Source organism: Lissotriton helveticus, chromosome 1_2 (genome assembly GCF_964261635.1).
Source record: "Lissotriton helveticus chromosome 1_2, aLisHel1.1, whole genome shotgun sequence".
Classification (NCBI taxonomy): domain Eukaryota; kingdom Metazoa; phylum Chordata; class Amphibia; order Caudata; family Salamandridae; genus Lissotriton; species Lissotriton helveticus.
The window spans coordinates 218,390,583-218,416,741 of record NC_136058.1 but is presented as its reverse complement, the minus strand read 5'-3'; the positions used below and the strand labels follow the sequence as shown (position 1 = coordinate 218,416,741).

The 26,159-nt window shown below is 45.0% G+C and overlaps 1 protein-coding gene across 1 annotated transcript in view; it reads right to left on the bottom strand.

Annotated features, from left to right (window-relative positions):
- Nucleotides 1-18,406: 18,406 nt before the first annotated feature.
- Nucleotides 18,407-26,159, bottom strand: part of TRABD2B (TraB domain containing 2B) — a 628,641-nt gene continuing 620,888 nt past the window's right edge. Inside the window, exon 7 of the mRNA XM_078673472.1 lies at nucleotides 18,407-18,990. Within this exon, the coding sequence (XP_078529598.1) occupies nucleotides 18,768-18,990 (223 nt within the window). The 3' untranslated portion in view covers nucleotides 18,407-18,767. The remainder of the gene's footprint in view (nucleotides 18,991-26,159) is intronic.

Sequence of the window (26,159 nt, the reverse complement as noted above, 5' to 3'; positions counted from 1 at the left end):
GATCTTGTTCCAGCTTCTGCGGGGAACCTGTTGCTAGTGATGGTGGAGCGTGGTCCTTCTGAAGCTGAAGTGGACACAGCTGTGGTCCGTCCAGTGGAGTCCCGTGGCGTGGCTGAAGGCGATGTCCTTGCTGGAGGAGAAGACCGGGTCGAGTGTGTGTCCGGCGTAGTGGGTGGGGGTGGTCACCAGTTGCTTGAGTCTGAGGTTGGCAAGGTTGTCCAGCAGGGTGGTGGTGTTGCGGTTTCATTGATTTTCTTTTTATTTCATTCAATTTCTGAGTAGGGTTAAAGTTTACGTTTTGGTCATCTGATGGTTACATATTTAAATAAATAGACTACATTATATTATTTTTTATTTAAATTATTTTAGGGTTTGGTTAGTGTTCTTATTATGGTTATGTAAAGGTTACTAACTACAATTAATGTTGTGAATTTAATGTAATATAGGGTTAACACTTGGCTTGGTTTATGGGTTTTTAGTTAATGTAAATAGATTTAATTACATTAACTGTAAGGGTTAAGGTTAGGTTTAGTGTTCGTATCATTGTAGGTGTATGGTGATGAAGTAGTCATAATACAAACTACTCAACCTTGATGTATTAGTATGCAACACTCTTAAACAACCTGTCTCTCTCTACCATTGCCTTGAAACCCTTGTTTGATATTATTCCTGCCAATCCCCTATATGGCCTCATTACAAAATGCTTGGTAATTAGAGCTGGAGTTACTGGGGCCAAGTTTATCGATTCAAGGAATTATTTTCCCTGAAACACATCATACAGAGTCCATAATGACTAGTCCAATTCTGCTTGCACTCTATTCCGGGGCTATAGCCATGCAGATTCATTTTAACCAAATGTGTTTCTTGCACCTGGTAAAACATGTCTTTGGGTGGAGTAGTACCTTCCAGAAATAATGCTCAACACCAGGGGGCATATTTTCAAGGAATTATCGCTATTATTGGCACTTTATCACAGGCAAAGTGTCGATAAATGTATTGCCCATTCACAAGCTAGTGCTAACATCCGATATAACCAGTTTACCTGCAATAGCAGCCACAAAAAACATTGCCACAGATGAAACCAGCAACTATCGCTAATGAGATGCAGAGTAGGCGCTCCCATGCAAAAAGCTGCGACAACACCTCTTCGCAACATTCTCAACGACCAGCCAGATCGGCGATAGGATCACAAAACAGGCGATAAGGCACGTTAGCAGCAGAAATTTAGCACCTGCTCTTACCTGGTGTAAAGTCAGATGACAACCTGCACCATAAAAGGGAGCCCAGCCCAGAGCCACACCTCAAGAACAACAGATGCCATGGATCTACTGATCATGCAGCTCGGAGCCCCAAGAGAGTCACAACACCCACCGCCACCACCCCCAGGCCTGTCACCCCCCCGGACCCACCCTTGCCCACACCCTGGACTACCACAAAGGCAGCGCAGACAAAGACAGCGGACCTTCAGAAAACGAACCAGCCTCACAGACTTAACACCAGAGGATGTCTTTGCCCACTACAGGTTCAAAAGGACAACCATCCTCCGCATCCTGAACATCATTGCCCAAAGGCTGACGGTACCCACACAGCAGACAACCAACAACCCTCCGCAGACAAAGCTGCTGGTTGTGCTGCACCTGTTGGCCTCGGGTACCTTCCAACCAACATCTGCCAGAGTTGGAGGAGTCTCACAGCCAGCCCTATCAAAGTTCATCACAACTGTCTTGGATACCATCATAGCTTGGTACCCCAGCACCTTCACTTCCCCCACACTGCTGGAACAGCTGTAGACCAAGCAAGGCTTCTACGCTATAGCTGGCTTCCCACATGTGTTGGGGGCAATTGACTGCACACATGTCCTACTTGTGCCCCCTGCACACAATTACTGCAACAGAAAGCACACGCATTCCATCAATGTGCAGGCAAAAGTGGACCACAGGGAACTCTTCACCAATGTCGTCGCCAATTATCCAGGCAGTGTGCCTGATTCCTACATCTTCCGACGTTCCATCATCAACCAGCACTCACAGGATGGCACCTATGGGAATGCACTGCTCGTTGGTAAGTACCAAATGAACACACCACACACATCAACTTAACAATCATGCAACTCACAACTCTGGGGATGCACACGTTACAAACTCACATACAACTTGCCAAACAACATGCCCACCTACCAGACACAACAGCACAACTTACTGTTGTAACCTGGGCTAGCCATGCACATAAGCCATCCATGGCATAGCACCTCAGCCACCCAATAGCAGATTGTGGGGAGAGGTGGGAACCAGGCATGTGCGAAGGAGGCAAGTGACCTATGAATAAGCCTGTACACAATGCCAAGTGTGGGGTGGATGTGCTGGACAGACTGTATTATGCAGACCACAGACATATCCATGTCGACATACACTGCTAATGCTTGGAGTGTAGTGGACAGTGGACGCAACCATGTTACCTCAGCCAGTGGGGCAGATCACGGAAACGTAAGCGTGAGCAGAGTGGGCTGGTCCGGCGTACGCCAGGCTAGCATAGGAGTGTGAATAAAAAGCATGTAGCACTGGGGGGGGTTCTATTCTGGAATGGCCAATGTTTCTGTCAGTGCGCGCCTCTCACCCCACCACGAGGCCGACGCCGTGAGCGGTGTTGCTGCGATCCTGTGCACCTTCTGCACCCCAGGCTGCTGGTCCCCAGACCTATCTTGTCCGCCCCTGTGCACCCAGGCCTCACTGCTCACCTGCCGACACCGGTGTGTGTCAAAGACGGCCCTCCACTTGCCGGTGCAAGCTCCAAGACTGAGGTCTGCAACCTTGGCAGCCTCCTCAGACCATCACAGCCTCTGCGACAAAGGCCCGCAGTACTCCTTTCCCTGTTGACGTACCCCACCGCTGCCTCCGTCCTCCATTGCGGTCCAGTAGGTCACACAATTGGAACTGAGTCTTGATTTTTCTATGGCAGAGTTCATATGGTAATGGGACGTTTAATATCACTGTACTCCCTTCGATTTGGTGCCAGCAACTCTGTGCATAGCATTCCAATGACACAGGTCAGTGGTCCCTTGCTGACTACTGCCTTCGGCCTACACTGCAGTCAAGTAGGTCGCACATTTGGAACTGAGTCTTGATTTATTTATGGCAGAGTTTATATCATTGTACAGGGCTCATCGCAGACTGCATCCTCTTTCAGCCCTGGTGCCACTGACTCCGTGCCCCGAAATTCATAGACACTCTGGTTGAACTTTGGTGGCATCTGAGTCTATGGCCTGGGGGTTGTCTTCTTCATCAAGTAGCTGATACTGACTTGGTGGTAAAAATGAGTCAGTAGCATTCAACTCCTCCTACCTGTTTCTGCTTGCTTCTGCCTTCTGCATCATGCCCTGGAAGGACACCTTCCACTGTCCCCCGATACACTCTGCAACATTCACCTTAGACATCAACAAGGACAAGCTCAGCTCGCGTGGCCCTACTTCAGTGCACCGCAAGTCACCGTCCTGTGGAAGTGTGCCTTTGCCAGCCTCAGTGCGTCCGGGGCCACTAACTCTGTGCAGATCAAGTCATGGACCTTTGCTGTTTGAACTTTAAACTTCTGATTGTCTGATCATTGTTGCATTTGTTGCCAGCACCACTCCCTGAGGGCTGGCTTACATGCACCCCACACCCATCCAGCACAGGCGTCACGGGACATGTGACCCTGGCAATAAAAGGGGCCGGGCACAGGTGCCCGTAGCCAGTCCCACAAACTATCTATCCAGATCAGAGTCGCTGCCATTGAGGTGGCTCTGACTCGAATCTACATATTGACCCAGCGCTGAGTCGGCCAGACCACAGATCGGAAGCTGCGGTCCCCGTGCCTCGATGGCGACATTGGAGCGGACCTTGTAGCTGGCTGTTTGTTTCGATGATTTTTACTGTTGTTGGAGCAGCTGTTGAAATCAGCTGGTGCTGGGCTTGTGGAGATTGATCCCTGTTGCCTCCGCTTTGGCTGCAGAGGAGCGCAGCTCCCCACTTTACATCGCATCGCCCTCCTGAGTGCCGTTTTTCTCCCTACTGCAGCAATGGTGTGCTCCCTACTGCTGCGATGCTGTTCCTACCCATTTTGAGGAGGTGAGATTTGGGCCTGGGTGTCTCTTGGGGACAAAATTGCAGGACTTTACCTGACTTTGTTTGTTTGCATAGGCTTTCAACCATTTTGTTGGTAACTACCTTTGCTGCTTATCTCGTGCACCCATTTTTTCATCTGGTCACTGGAGCATGTAGTGGGATGCCCCCCCTCCCGGCCTCTTTGCTCAGATGAGCACAGAAAAAGAAAGGGGCTGGATCCACCCTCTGCTTTTTTTTGTGGCCATCTTGGATGGGCATGCTAATATTATCCCACACTCCTGGTCTGAGCAGTGAAAGAGATAAGGGCTGATTCCACTCTCTGCTATTGGTGGCCATACCCTACACATCTGGGATGGTCATAGAAAGAGAAAAGGGCTCTGAAAGTTATAAGGGCTGGTTCCACCCTCTGTTTCTTAGAGTGGCCATTGTGGAGTGGACACTTTGTCATTACACCACACACCAGGTTATGAAATTATCTGCTTAACACCATCCTTGCCCTACGCTAAGACATCACCATTGAACATTAGACACACTCTCAAAATGAAGTTAAGCCCCATCCCTCAGGATCCAACATATTCACTATTAACTACCTACCCAACCTATTGAAAAAGGACGCCAAAAAGACAAGCATCAGATACTCAGGGCTAGGCCTGAAACCTTATTCTTAGACCTCTATTTTTGTACAACCAAGGGTAGTAGAGTTAATGACCTTATTTTCTACACTAGGAAAAGAGCTTGTTGGAGAAAAGTCCTCTACTCTATTCTCCGAATATCAGGTACCAGAAAAACACCTCATGGTCTCAAACGTACTACAGCGCCCTCATCTACGTTCAACGTCAATGCCACCATCACCCTCTATAACAAAGGGATCCTCCTAATCCAAGCATCCAAAGTCAATCTAATTAAGATAGCCATTATCTTCCTGTTACTCAAAAATGCAGTCTCAGCAAAAGCCATTGACACCCACTCTTACCCTACCTTCTCTCAGGTCATCATCAGTCCTCCCACCACCCCTCTGGGGAAGTCCTCACTCTCACTAAACTACTCTTCGTCTATAGATGATCACAGTGCAACTTTGTCCACTGCTGATGTGTCTAAACCCCCAATGCAGATGGTGAGAGACTGTTCGAGTTTTATCGACCAACTAATGGAAGTCATCTCTGGCACTGTCGACTCAGCCGTGCCCCAAATCTTCCTTGGTGACCTCAACCTTCACATGTTTAATCCCAATGACCAGGCGGTATCCTGCCTTAAAGCATTTGTGAATGATCATGAGCTGATCCAGCATTGTGACCAACCAACTCACAATAAAGGTGAAACGCAAGACCTCATTATCTTGAAAGGGCAGACCATCACATTGGAAACCATTACCCCTTGCGATTGGTCCGACCATCATTGCATCCTCTTCTATATTAACAGGGAGGTGTCGATGAGGAATGTTCAGCCAACAAAATCAAAGATCTGGAAAAGGGACCTTAGATCAATAAACGCAACTGAACTAGCAGCCCACTGTAAACCTGCCCTCTTCCCCCAAGCAGACTTAGTTGATGTTCAGTTGCTCACAGACTCCAACAATTCGACCATCTCTGACATCATGGATGACATTGCACCATTCAACAAAAATGTCCAAACCATGGTACAACAACACTTTAAACACAGAACGCCGTAACTTTAGAGCAGCTGAACGCTCATGGAAATCCAATCCCTCCTTGGAACAATTAAAACTCCTTAGATATGCTAGGAGCTTCTATAACAAACAAATCAAGTGCGCCGAGTCAGATTATTTCAGACACCAACTTGATTCAGCTGCAAACCGTCCCAAGAAACTTTTTGAACTGGTCAAACAGCAATCAGTGGCAGGCCCAAACCACTCGGATTCTGGAGTCATCCCACCTTCTTGCGTTGATCTTGCTGCTTTCTTCAATGAGAAATCAAGACTCATCACCATTGAACTCGCCTCTAGGAAGGCTTTACTGCCATTCCTTGACCTCATAGATAAGTGCAAACCAATCATTCTGAGCACTAAAAGCAATGCGTTATAGGGCACCTTCACCCCATTCAGTGAAAAAGTCATCTACAAGATTTTTCAGAACATCAATCCATCCAACCACTTCAGTGACCCATTGCCTCCGGCCATCTTCAAAGAAATTAAGAATGTACTCATCCCTACTTGGACAAGTATTGTAAACGCCTCTCTATCACAAGGCACGATCCCAGACTGCCTAAAAGCAGCTCAGATGTTACCCATACTAAAAACACCTAACGCAGATAAAACTTACCTCACTAATTTCCGCCCTATCTCCAACATCCCTACACTAGTTAAACTACTGGAAAAGTGCGTACAATCCCAACTTTGTGTGCACATACAGAAGTTCCAACTACTACACGAGCATCAATCCGGCTCAATCTGCCTCCTAATCCTCCTTGACCTTTCCTCCACATTCGACACGGTTAATCACGACAACCTCCTATCCATTCTGAAGAACAGGATGGTTTTCTCGGGTCTGGTATTACAATGGTTCTCCTCCTTCCTCCGTCATAGATCACAAAGAGTCAAGGCTAACCACTCCCTCTCCCAGCCTATCTCTAGTTTTCATGGGTGTCCCCCAAGGGTCCGCCCTATCTCCTTTCCTCTTCAACCTTTTCTTCTAGCGAAATCACTAAATTCCATGAACATTCACTACCATAGGTACGCGGACGACACACAACTTTTTTTGAAAATCTCAAACTCATCTCACTCATCAATACCCTTGTAGCCACACAAAATTGGTTACCTGAGAACCATCTACTGCTCAACACGTCCATATTATCAAGAGAGGGCGATACATTATCGCCGCTTTTATCGGCAGGAAACTGCCGCTAAAGCGGCGATAATGGGCTTGATAATATGCCCTTGTGAATTTCCATAGAAGCCCAGGTTAACACCAGAACCTCGGCTTCTATAGGAATTCACAAGGGCATATTATCAAGCCCATTATCGCCGCTTTAGCGGCGGTTCCCTGCCGATAAAAGCGGCGATAATGTATCGCCTTTTCTTGATAATATGGCCCTGAATTCCTTCTCATCCCTCCCCCAAACCACATCCCCTAGCTAGACCTTTGGCTGAATCACCTCACTGCCTTCAACTGCACCCCCCTCATCAGTGACTCAGCCAAATCTCTCGGACTCACCCTGGACAAGCACCTGAATATGAAAAATCATATCAGCAATGTGTGTAAGGGAGCTAACCACTTTATGAGGACCCTGATAAACATCAAACCATTCCTGCCACAAAAGGGTTTCAAGCAGGTGGTCCAAGCACTGGTTTTGCCGGGGCTAGTCTACGGCAGCACTACACTATGTGGCCTTCCCAAATGCACACTGGCTCCACTAAGGGCATCACTGAACGCTGCAGCAAGACTGGTCACAGGTACCAAAAGAAATGAGCACATATCCCCAGTCCTAAAATCTCTCAAATGGTTACCCTACAAAGCTCGAATTCAGTTAAAGATTGCCATTCTGACGCACAAAGCCTTGCATTTGAAAATGCCCAGGTATCTAGCGTAAAAGCTTGAATTATCCTGTGGTGGGAGAGACTCAAGAAGCGCTAACACTTTCCTCCAGAAACCTCGCATCCTTAGCAAAAAAAGAACTTGTCACCGAGCCTTCTCTGGCACGGCCTCAAAGATATGGTACTCTTTTCCACCGGAAGTATGCAGAATCTCCTCAACGACTGCTTTCAAACTGGAAGCCAAAAGATTCCTAATGGACAAATTCCTACCTTAATCTGGGCTAGGTCCATTGGCTCAAAATCATTGATCCTACAATCACTGGTCCATCATGTGAGTCTGCTCTTCTTTATAGCATTGCGTGCCCTCCTCGTAGCCCGCTATATACCTGATTATTGTATTACTCTTGTATTATTGTGTCATTTGTATGTGAATCAACCGATTATTCATGTTTTGTATACTTCCTTGATGTTGGGTTTTTGACCTTCCTTCCACCCTTTTGTAAAGCGCTCTGATATCGCGTTATATTAAACTTTATAAATAAATAAATCAAAGTGTGTCCGTGTGGTCATTATGTATGCATGAGGGCCCAGGCCCTACCACATTACATTGTGCTGTGGACAGCAGACGCAACCATGTCACCTCAGGCAGTGGGGTAGACCTGGGACATGTAGCTGTCTCATACCCCCTGTAAGTGTAAGCGTAGTGGACTTGCGTACGACAGTCCAGAGTAGGGGTGTGGTTCTTAAACCCTGGGTTCTGGGCATGGTTAGGTTTTGGCCTTGCCAAGAAAGTAACTAATGCATGTGTCCCAGTTGTAGTGTGGGGGCCACCGGTCCCGCACTGGACAATGTTCCAATGTAGCATGCCCCCGGAGTGCGGCCTCGGCTGAAGGGGTAAATGAAGGAGGTTGCAACATACTGGGTATATATTTTCATCACAATTCCGAATTTAAATTGTACCCACATCCCTTATATTGGATTTGAACTCTATTGTTGGAATATTAATTATCATTTAGTGTATACTCAGGGTTGTGAGTGATGGGCTTACATTGGATCGAATGTGTGTACTTACCGGCATTCATTATCATTTGTTACCACCATGGGTATGACTGCTAGTACTGGCTTTTACCATGTTGTTTTTGGGCCTCAGATCATACATCAGTTAAAATTCTGAATTCCCTCCTTTCTATACAGCTATTGGCATGAAAGCATGCGCCCTGATTATGATTCTACATCAAGATAATGTACACATGAGGTGATCGGGCTTTGCCTATTTTTCATGCGCTGTTCCCCTTCCGCTACGCATGCGCATTCCTCGGAATGCTCACTTAAAACATCCCCGTTACGGCGTTTGCCTTTCGCTTATGCGCTTTCGTTCATTAATGTCCTTGCGCATGCGCATTCCAGATACGCTTTCGATAACACCATAGCTACGCCGCTTGTCAACTGCACATGCGCTGTTCCCTACTGACGCTTTTGCGCAGGCGCATTCCAGGCACGTTTCTGATAACATTACTGCTCCGGCGGCGTCCTCAGACGCCGGATATAATTAACACCGGTGATACCCATATTTAGGCAGCCAGGCATTCCGACTAGCCTATTCTGAAAGGGGAACTCGGACACCGGAATCCCCGCAGATGCTCCGCATTTTTCAATCAATTACTTAATTCCCGGTTACGCTGCCTATAAAAACGTACTGCTAGAGGGCTCATTTACCATCGAGGAGTGGAGGCTTGCAGACCTAGGTTAAGAGGCGACGACCACGGCAGTGACCAGTAAGAGGTTGAATGAGAGGATGAATGAGTTGTTTGCATACAGGCTACACAGCTTGTATATAACACAAAGTTGCCTTATAGAGTTTTGTGGTAGGTCCCTTAGGGCCCTCCAGGTTTTAATATTCTGCTTTTTCTCCATGCCTTCCTATTCTAGTTCCAGGACCTAAAGGGTCCAGCTGCTCTCCCTCCTATGAGGCGCAGTTTACCTCATCATAGGGTAAGCTCTACGGGGAAAAGTTCTCTATACGTGGTGCACTGAGAAAATATTCTTTTAGTACACTAATTGCACCAATAATAATTCACATTAAAAATTGGGTGATATTGGTTTTTATTGGTTATTTTGTATGCTAGTGTAAGTAATAGTGTGATTAGGTTTGAATTGTTTTTGTCTTTCAGAATCATTAAAACCTATCATAACAGACAGTGGAGTGTGAGTATTGATCACCCCACCAAGTGGAACGCTCTCACCCAAGTTTGGTAAGAGTAGAGCCCTTTATATTATGATCCTGATGAATGCGCGGACCCAGTTGGGCCTACAGGCAGAAACGTGTTGATCTCATACACAGCGGTGGGGGGACACTAATATCCCCATGGCACCGATCACTTTATTTTAAACTACCATATGGATGTCGACGCTATTAAAATTAAGTAGACACCCATAATGGCCTTTTAATTCACTGCACATTTTTCTTAGAAGTGCATCCCTGTCGTCAGGTGTATGCCCGCCCTCTATCAAACCAAGTTTTTAGAGGGCGAGGACTGGTCAATGATGAAGCATGACACCCGGTGGTGTGTGAGACCAGTCCTTCACTTTTTGTGAGATGCCAGCACTCACAAAATAAACACCCCACTTACACTAGTAATACTTCTACTGGTAGCGGTTCATTGTGGTAAACAGTTCATGTTGGAGGCTGCCGTCTACCAGTACCCCGTGCCTCTGGTTCCTCTTGTCCGGATTCATCCGGTCATTGTGGTTACACTTACGTAAATGAAGGAGAGCCAGACCGCTCAGGGTCCGGGATCATACATGCCAACTGTTGTGTGTGTCACTATTATCGCAGCATAAGCCAAAGGTCTACCCTCAATGGCATTGTGAGTTCAGCCAGCCATGAACTCTACATCTGTGTCCGACCTATCCTTACCATAAGCCTACACACACATGGCCACCCACCTTCAACACACAAAATCACAGTGTCATTGTCAGGCTTGTGGACATGCGCAGACAGGCATGTCAATGGTGTGTAGTAGGAGTGCAAGTGATGCAACCGCGCTGCGCACACTAGTAAATAGGCTCGAAGGAAGGGAGGAGCAGCAGTGAGGCTACATAATACACATTGATGCCGCTCATTTGCTACAAGCAGTACATGTCAAACAGGAATCACTCAGTCACACATATCACACACCAATGAACCAGTGAGCCTGCCAACACATCATGCAGCACCAAATATTGACTCAAGTTTCTCTGCACTGTCACAGGTGATCAAGGATATGCACTCTGCCCTTGGATGATGACACCCCTCCGGGCCCCGAACACACAGGCCCAGAAGCAGTACAATTTGGCCCACAAACGCACCAGGGGCATCGTGGAATGCACTTTTGGTATGTTGAAGTCACGTTTCAGGTGACTGGACATTACAGGTGGAAGGCTCCTGTACAGCCCAGACATTGTGTGCAAGATGATCGTTGCATGTTGTGTGTTGCACAACATATGTGTACGCACCCATGCCCCATGGATACAAGTGTCAGATGCACCAGACGATGATGAGGAAGATGAGACAATGTACCACACCCCACTGCAGCCGCAGCAGGAATAGCCCGTAGGAACACCATAATTGTCAATTTCTTCACATGAGCACGTCACATTGTCACAGTCCTTAGGAATCATGGGACCGTGCAAAATGACCACAGGCACAGCATGTGCAAATAAATGCATTCGAGACACATTCTCTGAGTGCATGTCACTCATCTGTACAAGAACATCACTCAGACAAGTGTAAGTGTAACATGTAGTGATAACAATTTCATGATTTGATAATAGATGGTGGGTGTGTCACCTCTGTCCAGAGAGGATGTTTAGGGTGTCACATATTCAAAATGCCAGTTCTGTGTGTCACAGATAGTATGGAATCCCACTCTTCGGCATTTCACATGTGTCCCACATCATTACATATAATCTCATAGTGCTCGTCACTTCTAAATTTAAAAATGATGAAACCCTTCTACCCTTGTGCAGAGCCTGTGTGCCCACCCATAGGTGTTGTCACGGGAAGGAGCAACTTCTCTTCTGTGGCCACTCCAAACCAGTTCTGGGTTCAGCTTTTTCTATCCAGGACTTGGCACCTGTCTAACTGACAATCCAAAACAAGCATTGGCATAGCCAATAGGTATCGCCTTTGGGACCTTATAAGTGTTTAGTTATCTAGCACAATATCCTTGGTGCTGTTGCATGACTAAACACTTACAAGGTCCCATTGCTTTTTTTTGTTTCATGGTTCTCCTTGGAAGGGGGGGTGGGGTGCCCTTCTTTTTGAAACTCAGGAGCAGCAACATTGTTGTGGTGTCACCAGGGCTTTAAGTGGAAGCTCTTTCAATAATATATACAAGCCATAGTTGCTGCTTATTTATCTTATGCAACTAACAACCATTGACAAAGCCAATAGTCCTGACTTCTAGTAGGTATAATGTTATCTTTTGAAGTATCAGTATTGAAGGTTAATGTTTTCAAAGTCCTCCTGCTCTCTTTTTCCTTGTAGATGTGCCAAATTTTTGTAAAATAAAAGATCCGGGGATATTTACTGATGACGCAGTATTGTACATCTTTTGCAAGGGTGAGGTCCACACCCCAATTATCGAGACGCCAGAGCGAGGATGGGTACTACTTCAATCTGCAGTGAATTCAGTCTCCTTGCCAGGAATGCGTTCAGTATTCAGCAGAACGGACCAGAAAGGCACCATTTGAGATCAAGCATGGAATCGGTGGAGCTACGGAAGAAAGCCCACTGATTGGGATTCAGAATTCTGATGGTGCTGCTCGCTAGGCAGTCAAAGCGAACAAGAAGGATAAGAAGGCATAGAGAGGCAATTTCACCTAAAAAAAGCCGTGATCCCAGGTGAGAAGTTCACATTATGGGGTGCAGGAGCACATGTACCAGCCATCCACAGAATATTCTTGCTTTGAAGTGTTCAAAAAATTGAAGAAAACACTCGCCATTGCTTTTGCAAACATCATTTATTTTTTGTGTGGGGATAAAAGTGTAATTAATGTTTTTCATGACAAACACAAACAGGTGACTTGTTTCTTACCTGAGCTGGAAAAAATCTCTTCTTTTTAGGTAAAAAGCGAGGTCTTAGCTGGACTGCAGGAACCTTGAAATGCATTTTACTGATTGCATGACACAGAGGAATTGTCACGCAGGTCACGTGACCTCTATGCGGATATCTCGCCACCCAGTGAAAAAACTTCAGTGCGTAACACACAAACTGTAATTACTCCGTACTCTCAATATAAGTGTGAAGCATTGTCCTGCTCCACACCCAACAGAGGCTACTTTACGGAGTTGGGGTGCACTTTTCTGTGAGATATATACAGAAGCTCTACAATAAAAAATACAAGTTTTGCACAATTCGAGGACTTCTATTATTTCAAAATTCGAAATAGCAATTTTGCGCTCATTCTGTTTTTGCCAATGTGTTTCTTAATATTTAAAACCACTTCCTCAGGGCACAAAAACCTGTTCAATTAGTCTGTAAAATCGAGTCATGTGGCATACTTCAACCAGGTCTTAATTCAGTGCGGGCAGGCGACTTGACTCCGAATCTAGCAGCTCACTTGGCAGTGCGCATAGACTTCCTGTTCCCTCAATGTCGTTCAAGAATTCAACTAGGAATGCCAGAAACAGAGTGGGATCACATACAAACTAATGACTGGGTTTTGTTTTTCAGCGTTAGAGGGGGGCGCAGCCGTCTCTATGAAAGTAACTCGTGAGCGGGCGCCCATGCTTGCACGTCAGCTTAGATTTCTTGACTTCCTGCTTTGTTGGGTAACCCAGGACTTTTTCTCGTCCCTTAGAGTGACGAGGCAGTTTACACAATCACAAGTTGTTGTTTACTGTAAAGCCGTCTGAATGCACCGCTAGTTACCTAACACATCCAGTGGCAATTATTGTCGCAAAATCCTTACTTGCACTGAGTAATTGTTTCAAAAACTTTAATTTATACTGGCCTGATCTATATAACCCAGGACACCTGCTAGAAATGCACTCATCTACATTTTTCCTTTGCAATCTTTTAACTTTCAGCGTATATACTATGATTTAGAAGTGATTCGCTTAGCTGCACTTTGATCTATCTATATTGGGTAACGCGTTACGTAGTTGGATATGAAATGTATTTCACGACACATACGAATCGCTGTGGTGCACATTTGGGCAGAATTCACATACCAGCGTTCTAAGCTCCAATCCGTAAACCACGCGGCTTTCAAAGAAAATAGAAGGGGGTAAAGGAGGAAAACGGCTCTTCAAGCTGAGCCCGGGCTTCTTAAAGCAGAGCTGGCTTGAGTGTCTTGCAGGTGAAACACGCTGTATTAGACCTGCTTGAAGCTGGACTGCGCCATGGGAATGCTGCTTCCCTTCGAGACAGCTCTGGTGAATAAGACTAGCTGACTTCTTAACAGAAGGAGATCAGATGGACGTCAACGGAAAGGAAACAAGCGCGTGCGCCTCACCTGGCAGCAGGGGGAGGGGACCTGCGCATGTTTCCATTGCGGGAGCGAGCACGAACCATCTGTTAATTACTGATGGTTTCAAAGCTCGCTCCCGCAAGGGAATGCCCAAAAGTGCACGCTTTGCCATTTAAAGCAATGAAAAGCATGTACATTTGTAGGGAAAAAAGTGAATCGATTACTAAAGGTCCTCCTATGCAGCGCATGCGCCCTGCATAGGCGAGACCTAAAAAGGGGCATGTCCAGTTGTCATCTGCTTGTGACATGTGAGGCCCTTTGGATGCAGGTACAAAAACACCTCCACACACACAGGCCTTTGTCTCTGTTATGGGACTAGTTTTCAACCCTCATTCAGGGCTAGTCCTCAGTTGGGTGACAATTGCACAGCTCATGTAAACTAACCTTCAGATGTTTCAGGCACAAAAAAGTAAATTTTCTAAAAGTTATTTTTCTTTAATATGTATTAAAATCCAACTGCATCATTGAGCTGGGGTTTTAATAAATATTAAAAAACTGTTGTTTAATCATTTTTCTAACTGGTACCTACCCTGAGATAGCAGAATTCATATTCAATATTGCCTTCCATTGTTTCTGTATGGGCCAGTCAACCTTCTTACAGTGAAATTGCTTTTGGGTGCTATTCGCTTTAAGTGCATATAGTGACTTCGATATTTAAAAAGAAGTTTTTGACACGTAAAAATTATTTATTTTCACAGGCTGATCTGCAGTTTTTACACTGTAATAGTAAGGCTACAATGGCCATTGTAGAGAATGGCACAAAAGGTGCTGCAGTCTACGAGAGGCATTTAGGGCATTTAGGCTTTAGGGCACTTCCAGGCCCTAAAGTACACTTTGTTCTGTGTACCAGGGACTTATAGGCACGTTAAATGTACCAATTAAGAGTTCTAAAGCCAGCAAGAAAAATAGGTCGAAAAATCAAGGTGACTATGCAGAAAAGGTTAATTTCTTACACTAAAATACACTTTAAGCAACGTTTTGCCCTTATGGCTGTACATAGTTTACTACATCTAGTGGTAGTTCCAATACTCTATATAATGGTGCAACAGTTTTATGTATTCTGAGTAGTGGGTGTTGATCCTCCAGTACTTTGTTCAATACTTTGCTTATCCAGATAGGTAACTTTACCTTTTACTCCAAAGCCATAGCTACACAGTGAAACCTAGTGATGTAGAGATTGGCCCCTTCTCATTGGGTCCAATCTGAAGGTACTGAATCCTGCAATCTTTTCATCCTTATTGGTACAATGACCTACTCTCTCTCCTCCTATAACTAATCTGGCTATTAGGAATATGTCCAGGAATCACATGTAGCTGTCATGACTCAGGTTGACTTTTTATTTGTGGGTATCCAACCAGCTTTATTTATACATAGGCCTGTATCAAAAAGAGGGTGCACTGCCCCAAGTCAATGCACTGTATCACAGTGAATGTACTGCCTCCAGCGCAACTGCAAACTCATGACTGCCCTAGAGGCAGCACAGTAGTGAAAGGTAGGTCTGCTGTTTGAAGACGCCTGGATGTTTATAACTCTACAGGCAGCAACCTGGCCTGCATTTGCAAGGGAGGCAGTGATCACCCTTCGGGCAGGTGCATCAAGTGACTGCACCTAGCTGCAGGGGAATGTCTATGGAGTCCATTGAACTCCCTTGGCCCCCTTCCATCAATCAATCAATCAATCATAGCATTTGTCAAGCGCACTACATACCCGTGAGGGTCTCAAGGTGCTGGTGGGGGGAGTGGGGGTTGCTGCTACTGTTTGAAGAGCCAGGTCTTGAGGAGTCTCCTAAAGGTTAGGAGGTCTTCGGTTAGCGGCGAGGTGGGAGAATGATCTGCCGCCAGCGGTTACTCTTCTGAAGCGGGGGACGGCGGGGAAGGTGTAGTCTGCGGAGCAGAGCTGGTGGGAGGGGGTGTGGAGGTCGAGTCGGCTGTTGAGGTACGCTGGTCCAGTGTCGTGGAGTGCTTTGTGTGTGTGGGTGAAGAGCTTGAAGGTTATCCTCTTGCTGATGGGGAGCCAGTGCAGGTCTTTCAGGTGGGGTGTGATGTGGCTGCGGCGGGGGATGTCTAAGATCAGGCATGCGGAGGCGTTCTGGATGCGTTGGAGTCGTTTCAGGAGTTTGGCCGGGGCTCCTGCGTAGAGTGCGTTGCCGTAGTCCAGTTTGCTGCTGAAGAGGGCCTGCGTGACTGTCCTAGTTTTGGTGGGGATTCACTTGAAGATCCTGCGAAGCATGCGAAGGGTGTTGAAGCAGGAGGAGGAGACGGCATTGACCTACTTTGTCATGGAGAGTGTGGATTTGAGGATGGCCCCCAGGTTTCGTGCGTGGTTGGTGGGTGTAGGGGGTACTCCTAGTGCCTTCGGCCAACAGGAGTTGTCCCAGGCTGTAAGTGTGGAACTGAGGATAAGGACCTCCGTCTTGTTCGAGTTCAGCTTCAGACGGCTGTTCCTCATCCAGTCAGCAATGGCCTTCATTCCTTCTGGAGGTTGGTTCTGGCGGTGTGGGGGTCCTTGGTGAGCGAGAGGATCAGCTGGGTGTCATCGGCGTATTAGATAATGTTGAGGTCGTGCTGTCGGGCGAAGTTGGCGAGTGGTGCCATGTAGACGTTGAACAGCGTTGGGCTGAGGGATGAGCCTTGGGGTACGCCGCAGATGATCTTTTTGGCTTCAGAGCGGAAGGGGGGAGGTGGAGGCTCTGGGTTCTCCCGGGCTGGAAGGAGTAGGTCCAGTCCAGGGCCTTCTCTTGGATTCTGGCACCGTGGAGGCGTGCTCTTAGTGTGCGGTGGCAGACTGTGTCGAACGCGGCTGACAGATCCAGGAGGATGAGGGCCGTGGTTTCTCCATTGTCGAGCAGGATCCTGATGTCGTCGGTGGCGTTGAGGGCAGTTTCGGTGCAGTGGTTGCTGCGGAACCCGGACTGGGACGGATCCAGGATGTTGTTCTCTTCGAGGTTGCTGTTCAGTTGTTTGTTGACTGCCTTTTTGATGACCTTTGCCGGGAACGGGAGCAGGGAGATTGGCCGGAAGTTCTTGAAGTCCTTGGGGTCTGCCTTGGGTTTCTTTAGTAAGGCGTTGATCTCTACGTGTTTCCAGCTCTCCGGGAAGGTCGCTTTCTCGACGGAGATGTTGATGGTTTACCGGAGGTGGGATGCGATGATTCTGCTGGCTTTGTTGAAGATGTGGTGTAGGCAGGGGTCTTCCAGGGACCGGAGTGGACGGTGTTCTTGATCTTGATGGTGTCGTCGTTGCTGATGTTGGTCCAGGCGAGCAGGCGGTTGGTGCGGGTGGTGGTCGTGGGAGCGGGGGTGTCGGTGGTTGCCGGGGTGGTGACGGCATTGAAACTGTTGTGGATGTCTGTGATCTTGCGATGGAAGAAGGTGGCCAGCGAATCACACTGGTCTTGTGACGGTGGGATGTCATTGGTGTTGGAGCTGGGGTTGGAGAGTTTCTTCACGATGCTGAGGAGCTCTTTGCTGTTATGTGCGTTGTTGTCTATGCGGTCTCTGAAGGCGGTCCTTTTGGCGGATGTGATGAGTTGGTGGTGTTGGCGGGTGGCGTTCCTGTGGGCTGAGTAGCTGTACGGTGTGAGGGGAGCTATATTATAGATTGCCCCTGATTTACACATGTAAGCCTTGGAGATTGCATAGCACTGTCACACTAGATTACACCCAAAACTTAAACTTAGTTCTCATAAGTATGTTTCCAATCATCAAAAAATTGCATAATTCAGTGAGTCATCTCCTGGTGGGACTCACTCACAGGACCACACCTTGTTGTTGCTGCTTTCCCTTTGTTGGCTTCCAGACATGCTAAACGTGATTCCAAGATCCTGTATATGATGCATCAGCATTTATGGCAAAGCCAGACTCTCCGTCAAACACTCCTGTGTTGCATGCTCACATGCTCTTCGAGTTTCTCCATTGCCTTTCTGTTTAAAACTGTATAATCAGTGGATGATCACTGCACACATTTTCCCCTGCCCCCATCTACAATCCGTGAGCTGCATAGAGCAAATTCGGCCTGAGTATCTTCTTAAAATTTTACTTCACACAGCTTAGTTTCAGGATCCCGCCACAGGGAGCGGAAACAAGATATTTTTGATAAACATGAACTTTGTAAGGTTACTAACCTTTTCCTGTCTACTGTAAAACATATAAATCTGAATGCATGTGAAGAATCTAATAAATGAATGGCAATAAGAGTGCTATTCCTTTGCCATACATTATGACATTTGAAGCAGCTGTGTACTCCATTATTTAATATCTAGAAATAACAGGTGGTATAAAATAATATGACATCCACATACAGTGTGAAGTGTGCCCAACATAATTATTTGGCACTAGATTTTAATGATTGTGTTATTAACAATTCAGGACAAAAATATATTCAACACTAGAATAAATACAATTTTATATGAACACATATATTTTACAAAACCCCATAGCACTATGGGAAATAAATGACCCTTCTACAAAAAGAAGATGTAAGTCAGTGTTACAATAAATCTTTAGAATTAAAACAAATTTGTCAGGGAAAGTCCTGGGGAAAAAGGCGCTCAGCTAAACTGCTTTCTGCCCAGATGTCCCCTGTATATTACTGTAAAATCTTCATTAGTTTATAAATTATCTTTATTATATCCTATGGCTGGTATTGCACGTGGTAAAGAGAGGGTCAGGAAGGCCTTAAAAGGCTGGCGAGATACAAGGCTGCAGCCAAGCAGACACAGGCAGGTATAGGTGGGGTGGTAAAGCTTCTCGGTGATCCACTCTTTGGTTGATTATGAACTTTTTGGTCCAAGCGCGGTCGGTGATTCAGTCGATTGGAAACCCAGACAGGATAATCTGCTGTGATATAGCCGTTGGTAATTCTGATGTGGGATGGCAATGTTGTTGTGCTGTGAAATAAGAAAATGACAATATGAGTTCCCAGATAAATATAGAAATTTAAAAAAAAACATTTTAAGAACAGCATAGCACAATGGGCCAGATGTCCACAAAACTGGTTAAAAGATCTGGTCGTGTTTAAACCAAGTAAATACATTTTCGCAGCTACACCACATTCCCAACAAACACAAAAAACTACATATAAACACACTGCTGTTTTACAAGTGTGCCCACATTTTTTCACAAGGGCGAGATACATTCTAGATCAAAAACAAGTAACACAAGGCTTTCATCTCGCGTGGATAAACTAAAAATCTGGTGTGAGATGTTGGACTCTCCTTGTTCATGGCTTATCCTCTTCTGAAGTTTCTATTATCCGTTAATGCAACCTCCGTAAATTTTTCAAAAGACCACTTTTCAAACTCAATACTCAGGCAAATTACAGATTCCCTTTAGTCAAACTTTCCATGTCACAAACGTTATCTTCAACAGTACTCAGGGGCATATTAACAAGGCAGGCGAAATGAAATTATTGCCGCTTTTGCTGCCGTTTTTGGCTGCAAAGCGACGATAATTTCATTACCCTATTAGAACTAAGATCAGTTACCGACAGCTTTTAGGTGATAGCGAACGGTTTGGGGCCCGCTTTGCATGTTAGCGATATTTATCGCTAATGACATGCAAAGTGGGCGTACCCAACTTGTTAGCGACTGAAACCAGTCGCTAACATCGCTATAGCCTATTATCAACGCAGGCGTAGCGTCTAAAAATTTCGCGCTAAGCGCGAATATCACTGAAAACTAACGCCTGCTCAGACCACTTCTTAACCTGTATATCCAATGGGATTTGGATATTCAGGTTAAGACCCTATTGGCGTTAATGCCTGAATATCGCTGGATTCCCAGTGATATTCATGCATTTCGCCGTTATCGCCGGATATTTTATCGCATTGGAGATAATCGTTGATAATAGCACGTTATCTCTACGATAAAATCCGGCGATGCGCGGCGATAAAAAAAATGTCGCTAAGCTTATTTAGCGATAAATATTGCTAGTTGTTGATAATATGCCCCTCAGTACCTACAACCTTTGTAGACCACGATTTATAACAATGTTGACAAATGACTCTATTTGAATTAAGTGTTCACCACTGACATTTGGAGGTGTGTACACCTGGAAAACGCCAAGGAAAATCTAGGAGAGCTTTGGAATGAGTTGGAATACACTTCTTGAAATGAGTTCCTTGGACCTCGTAATTATATATGCAGCTCATAAGTTGGTACTTTAAGTCCTTACGTTTGTTGTATCACAAAGTCATGTAGCAGACATACGTATCTTCGTAAAGTACACAGCTGGTTGAATTTACTTGCCCTTGAAGGAAAAATACCATAAAGCGTTTCACTGATAATGGGTACACTACAATGGTGCAGTATGCAGAAAACACATCTGGGGGGAACCTTTGCAAATAACCGTACAGATCATGTGCCCATCAATCCCATTTTTGATCTACAACCTTCGTCTTTCAGAAAGCAAGTGAAATGAGGGAGGAAAAGAAGGGAGGAGGCCATTCGACTATGGGTTGCCACTGTGTGTGAACTTTGACCCGTATATACCATAAACCACTCACAGCAAATCATGCAATTCTGGTTAAACGGTGGTCACAGATCAGTATCTTCCGCATCGATTTAATGAATTCCTTTGCAACTCTGCAGCCTGCACTGACCTCCGCCTGCCAAGTAGCCTGTGGCCTGGCAGCCGTTTGAGTATGGTTATCAGATCGGATTTGCAAAGCTTAAAACATGCTTTCTTTCCAATCACTCCAAGAGCTGATGCTTAGTATGGGGCTTACTTCCATTAAACAAACAGAAGACATGCACTCACAAATCACTGTATTTTAGTTGCATATGTAAAAAACTTGACTATGCTACACCCTGATATAGTGCCTGGCCTAACAGTGTTCAGTATCAGTGTGGCTTACGTGGGAAAGGTTTTGGTGTCAACAAGGATCGACATGAGTGGTGCTATTATCCTGCATTGGATCACAGTGCCTAAACATGTTGTGGAGGGACGACAGATTAGGGACATAATGTAATGTATTGTAATTGTATTTATATAGCGCCTACTACCACTGACGAGGCATCGAAGCGCTTTTCAGCGAGTAGCACGCTACTCTGAAACCCAAAAAGGATTAGTGGTGGATCACTATAGTGAAATTTGAGCCAATTTGAGGGGTGGACATGTGAGTCTGTTTGCTGGATTGAAAAGGATAACATGCATTTTACATTGTTATAATGATGCCTTGTTGAAGGATGCTGTTTGTGAGTGTGACCTTTGTGGTGATTGATTTGTTGTAACTCATGATGAGTAGTCAAGCGCATTCCTCGATACTTTGTAATCTTGTAACTGACCTCATGCATAAAATGCAGCCAAGTATTGTAAGAGATAGTTGAGCATGTGGCCTCCCCTAACAAGTGTTTCAAGGATGTAGCTACGTAATGAATTTGCATATTTAAAATATACAGCATGCCAGAATTACCCTCTGAGGAACATAGCAATATGTGCTTTATATGAGACAGGATAAAACTTACAGAATGTGCGTCCTCCACCTTCTCCCCCAAACATACAAGTTAATCCAGCTTCAAGTGTGCCATTTAATACGACTCTCCCTCCAGCACACTCTCTTGGCTCTAACACCCACTCACCCTTCATGTGTGAACCTGACTCACTTCCCAATCTTCCGACTTTCTTATCGCCCCCAGCCCCCACCGGCACAAACTCCCTACAGGCCACGTTGTTTGTTTTTTTGTCGTACCTCCCTGGACATACCTGTCTTGTGGCCAGACTGTTTGCTCACGTGACCAAGGCTGCTCTATTAGATTATTTCAAATACAAAACAACATAATGTAAATTAACCTCAGGGGATCTTTATTTGAACTTTAAACTATTATGTTGCTGGCACATGTCTGTATCAAGACAGTCCCTGCATATACGTTTGTATTTCCCTCCGCTTCTGAAGCCCCTTTTTTTCTGTTATGAACTTCTTGAGATCTAAAACCATTTCCATCATCTTCATGAGGTATTGTTCTACACCGAAAAAGGACAATGGACCCCTCCAGGCCGAAACGTGGCTGAGCAAGTCATAATAATTTTCAATATATATGTCCTGCGCTAGGCCTTTGCTTTGCCAGCAAAATAAAATATTCCTGGCTTTACTCCACAATATGTAACGTGTTTGAACATGTTATTGTCAGTTGTTGACAGCTTTTGTTATTTTGATCAACTCCTTCGTAATCTGCTTGTATCAAAATCAGTAGTTCACAAAATAATATTCTATCCCAGGAGTATCAACAGTACATTTGAGGTTGTTCTCTTATTACTCAGCTCAAACTTCCTTCCTAACTAAAATGTTTACACCTCTTTAACAGAGTAATCTCGCCATCACCCATATTCATTTTCTGCATGTGTTCCTGCCCACTTCCAAATGTATACTTGAAGCTTCTTGCTTTCATCACATTCCCTGTCCAATGACAGAGATCGTCCAGGCCCTCTATTCCCAATTTAGTCTTGGTTTTTCATGATCCCTGTTTCTGCTGGGCCACGGTGCACCAGTTAATCTTTTATATCCCCATTGTAACATTCTCCCTACCCAAATATCAGTCACTGTCTCTCAAATATTTCTCCATCCGTTAAAATACTTAGCCACTTAATAGTCACTCAATAGCTCTATCCCTTCAGCAAGCATATAAAACCTGCTTTTGTGTCACAGAGCAAGCCATATTTTCCCGAGGTTATTGGCAAAACATTGCTGCTCTGGTCGTTCTTGCTGTTTCACCCCAAAAGCAACAGCAACTCATGGAACAACTCCTGGTGGCCATCAGACCTAGGACCTGCACCCACGCCCTCTGACCAGGCCAAAAAACTTCAGAATCATCATTAACAACAAGCTCAACATGAAATCACAAATCAATGCTGTCTCCTCCACCTGCTTCCTCTCTCTGCACATGCTACGTACGATCTTCATGTAGCTACCCTTGCACATGAGATGCACTGCACCACAGGCCCTCATCACCAGCCGACTGCACTACCGCAATGCAATTCTATGGACGGCAGTAACCCAGTCCCTGTGGACAACATTTTTCCATCTGTTCTGCCCCCATAATTTGCACCCCTGCCCAAGCAACCACAATTCTACCCAGTGGCAGTCGCTGGTGTACCCGTGTATATTGTTGTATGAATGAATGACAAAGTGAACGAATAAGTGAGTCATGGAATGTATGTGAGTTTCCCCTGTGTTTATGGGAGTGTGAGGAACGTCCGTGTGTATCTTATCTATTTCCCAAATATATTAGACACTATATCCACTTACTGTCTCCTGTTTTATCAGAAGAATTTAAAAATGTATATATATGGAATGTTTTCTATTATAAGTGTAATGGATCTGAAAAAACAACAAAAAAAGTAATAAAAGGATTATGTTTCTAAAAAACAAATACCAGTAAAGTCTTTGGCTCAGATGGTTTGTTGATGTCACCCCACATATTAATTACACGGATCCCTATTGGGACCTTTGATATTTATCTTGGCTGCTGACCCAAGCACACAAGGCTCTACACAACCAAGGACCTGCCTACATTCACCACTGCCTGAACTTCCACTAACCATCAAGAAGACTACGCGCCACCATCCTATCACTTGACCACACTCTCCTACATACCGGCAAAGATCTGATACAGCTTCTCCATGCAGCTCCGGACCATCACCTCACTTTTTGAGTTCTGAAGGGCCCTCAAGACCTGACTGTTCGAATGAGCCTCCGGGACCTATAGCTGTACTTTATAACTCCTGATTGGTTGATTTATTGATTGATAGTTTCAAACCATCCTTTTCCACTCTTGCATTTCACATACATGATTTTAGTGTCCCATTGCTCTGCACTACATCCAAAAGGACTGTAGACCATAATAAAATGCTGCTTCAAAAAACAATCCTCATGGTAATGGACATATTTACAAATGTGTTGCATTTAATGCCCTGAGCATACATACTGGAATGTTTTCCATTGCTGTTTATACTTTATCTGGCCTATCTCTTGAATTTGTCTCATATATCACTCTCACAGTTCATAACCGAGAAATATTTCTATAACAGCCACTGCTTCCTTTTTCTGAGCTATCCTGGCCAATGCTAGGTGTTGATCAAATTTACATCTACCCACGTCCTCTACCCAGTTTCCTTCATTTGGTATGGCCCACGTTCTTGAATCTCCTTCCCTCTCAGTACTTGTGGCGGAGGGTCTGCCAGGGCCGGACTGGGAACAGCAACCAGCCCTGGCAGATTGCTGCTCGACCGGCGCTGGGAGCATGCACCAGTCCCGCTTTTGTTCCAGGGGGTTGATATTGCAGCATTTTGAATAATGTAGCACTAATTCCATCATTAATTGTAGCATCCATCTGTCTCTTACTGGCCACTTACAAGCAATACGAACTACTGTCTCTTCTGCCATAATTGTGAGTTCGACCCTCAACATTCCCCTAAAAGGGCATAGCTGTCATAACCAGGCAGAACGGCAGGATATTTATTGGTATACTGTTGCATCGTGTGTGCACTGAATGATGTTACATTTTGGATTGTCTGTCTGGGCTTCTAAATAATGTTTATATTTTGATAGAAGGGTTTCTCTGTTCCACACACCTAAATCCCACCATTAGTGTTGATAATGCACATTAAAGAAAACTACAAAAAGTGTTTTGATTGTTTATCAAAAACTAAATCAGCGTTTTATTGGTGTTATAAAGCATGTCACATCTTTAGCAGGGTCACTTTTTTTGTTAAAAAAAATGAATTTTCATTGTTAGTGAACATTAGTGTTTTTTTTAGCCTTTCTTAACAACCTTTACACATAAAGTTTAATTAAAAAACAAATACACGTTAAGTTAAGACTTGTATCTAAAAAAGTTTGATGTGGTAAATAAAAACAAATCCATTTACCTTAAGGTTCAATTACCTTTACAGGTAAAAGAGAATTATCCTCTTAATAGTTCTAGGCAAACAATGCAGGAAAAGGGTTTTTTCTTACCAATTGTTTCAAACCAAGCTCTTCCTGCGTAAATAAACGTTTTTCATGAGAAATCTTGCTTTGTCTCATGAGTATTGTAAGACATTGAAGTATTGGTTGAGGGGGTGAGAACACTTTTCCAATAATGATCACAATCCTTGTCAGGGTGAACAATAAAAGTCACTAAATAAACCTGTGCTTAAGTGTCTAATAGCTTGGCACAAAAGCAATCAGACTTTACTTAGAAGCAATATGTAAAGTATTTATGCAATACTCAAAAAGTAATACATTGAAAACACATCACAAGAAAAATCCCAAGCCAATTTAGAAAAATAGAGTAACATGTAATAAATATAATCACACCAAACCAACAAAAATCCAGTAAGTGGAATCAAAGTTTTGAATGTTTACAGGTTATAGTTCAAAGTAGGGCCAAAACATGTAAGTGCCAATCACAGTTATTTGGTTGTGCTAGATCGGGACAAAGTCAAAAGTCAAGTATGGGTCGGCCACAGGGACCAGTCTCTTAAATGGAAGTCCAACAACCTCAGCAGGGCAAGGTAGAAGGCTGTGGCCGAAGAGGGCTCCACAAGGCCAGACACATTCTCTGCAGAGTCCCACTGGATCTGATTGCCGGATCTGATTGCCCCGGCAAAGAAATTAGCAAGAACAACATAGGTTTTCGGCGCAGCAGTAATGCACCTTTGTCTGACCAGCTAGGTAGCCTGATCCCAGTCCTCCATCGGTTCTCAAAGCAAAAAATTTAAAGCAAAATTATAAGTCCAAGTTTTCAGAAATCTTTAGGAGGAGAACACTTTAACACCACTCAAGGGTACAGGACCATAGTGACAGCACTTGTGGGTCAAGACTCACTCCAACAAAGGCCAACAGCAGGTTCTAAGGTAGGTCAAGCTGGATCTGGTAAGCAGGGCAGTTGTAGGAAAAGGTCTCTGGAAGCTTGATGTGTCCCTGTAGCTCAAACAGGAGGTCAGAAGGCTGTCCCTTGGAGTCGCATCTAGTGTTCTATGTTCAAGGCAAGCAGGTCCAGTCTTCCTTAGGGATTCAGACAGCAGAGCAGGCGTCGTTTTGATCTTCACAGGAACAGGAGTGTCCTGAGTAGGATAC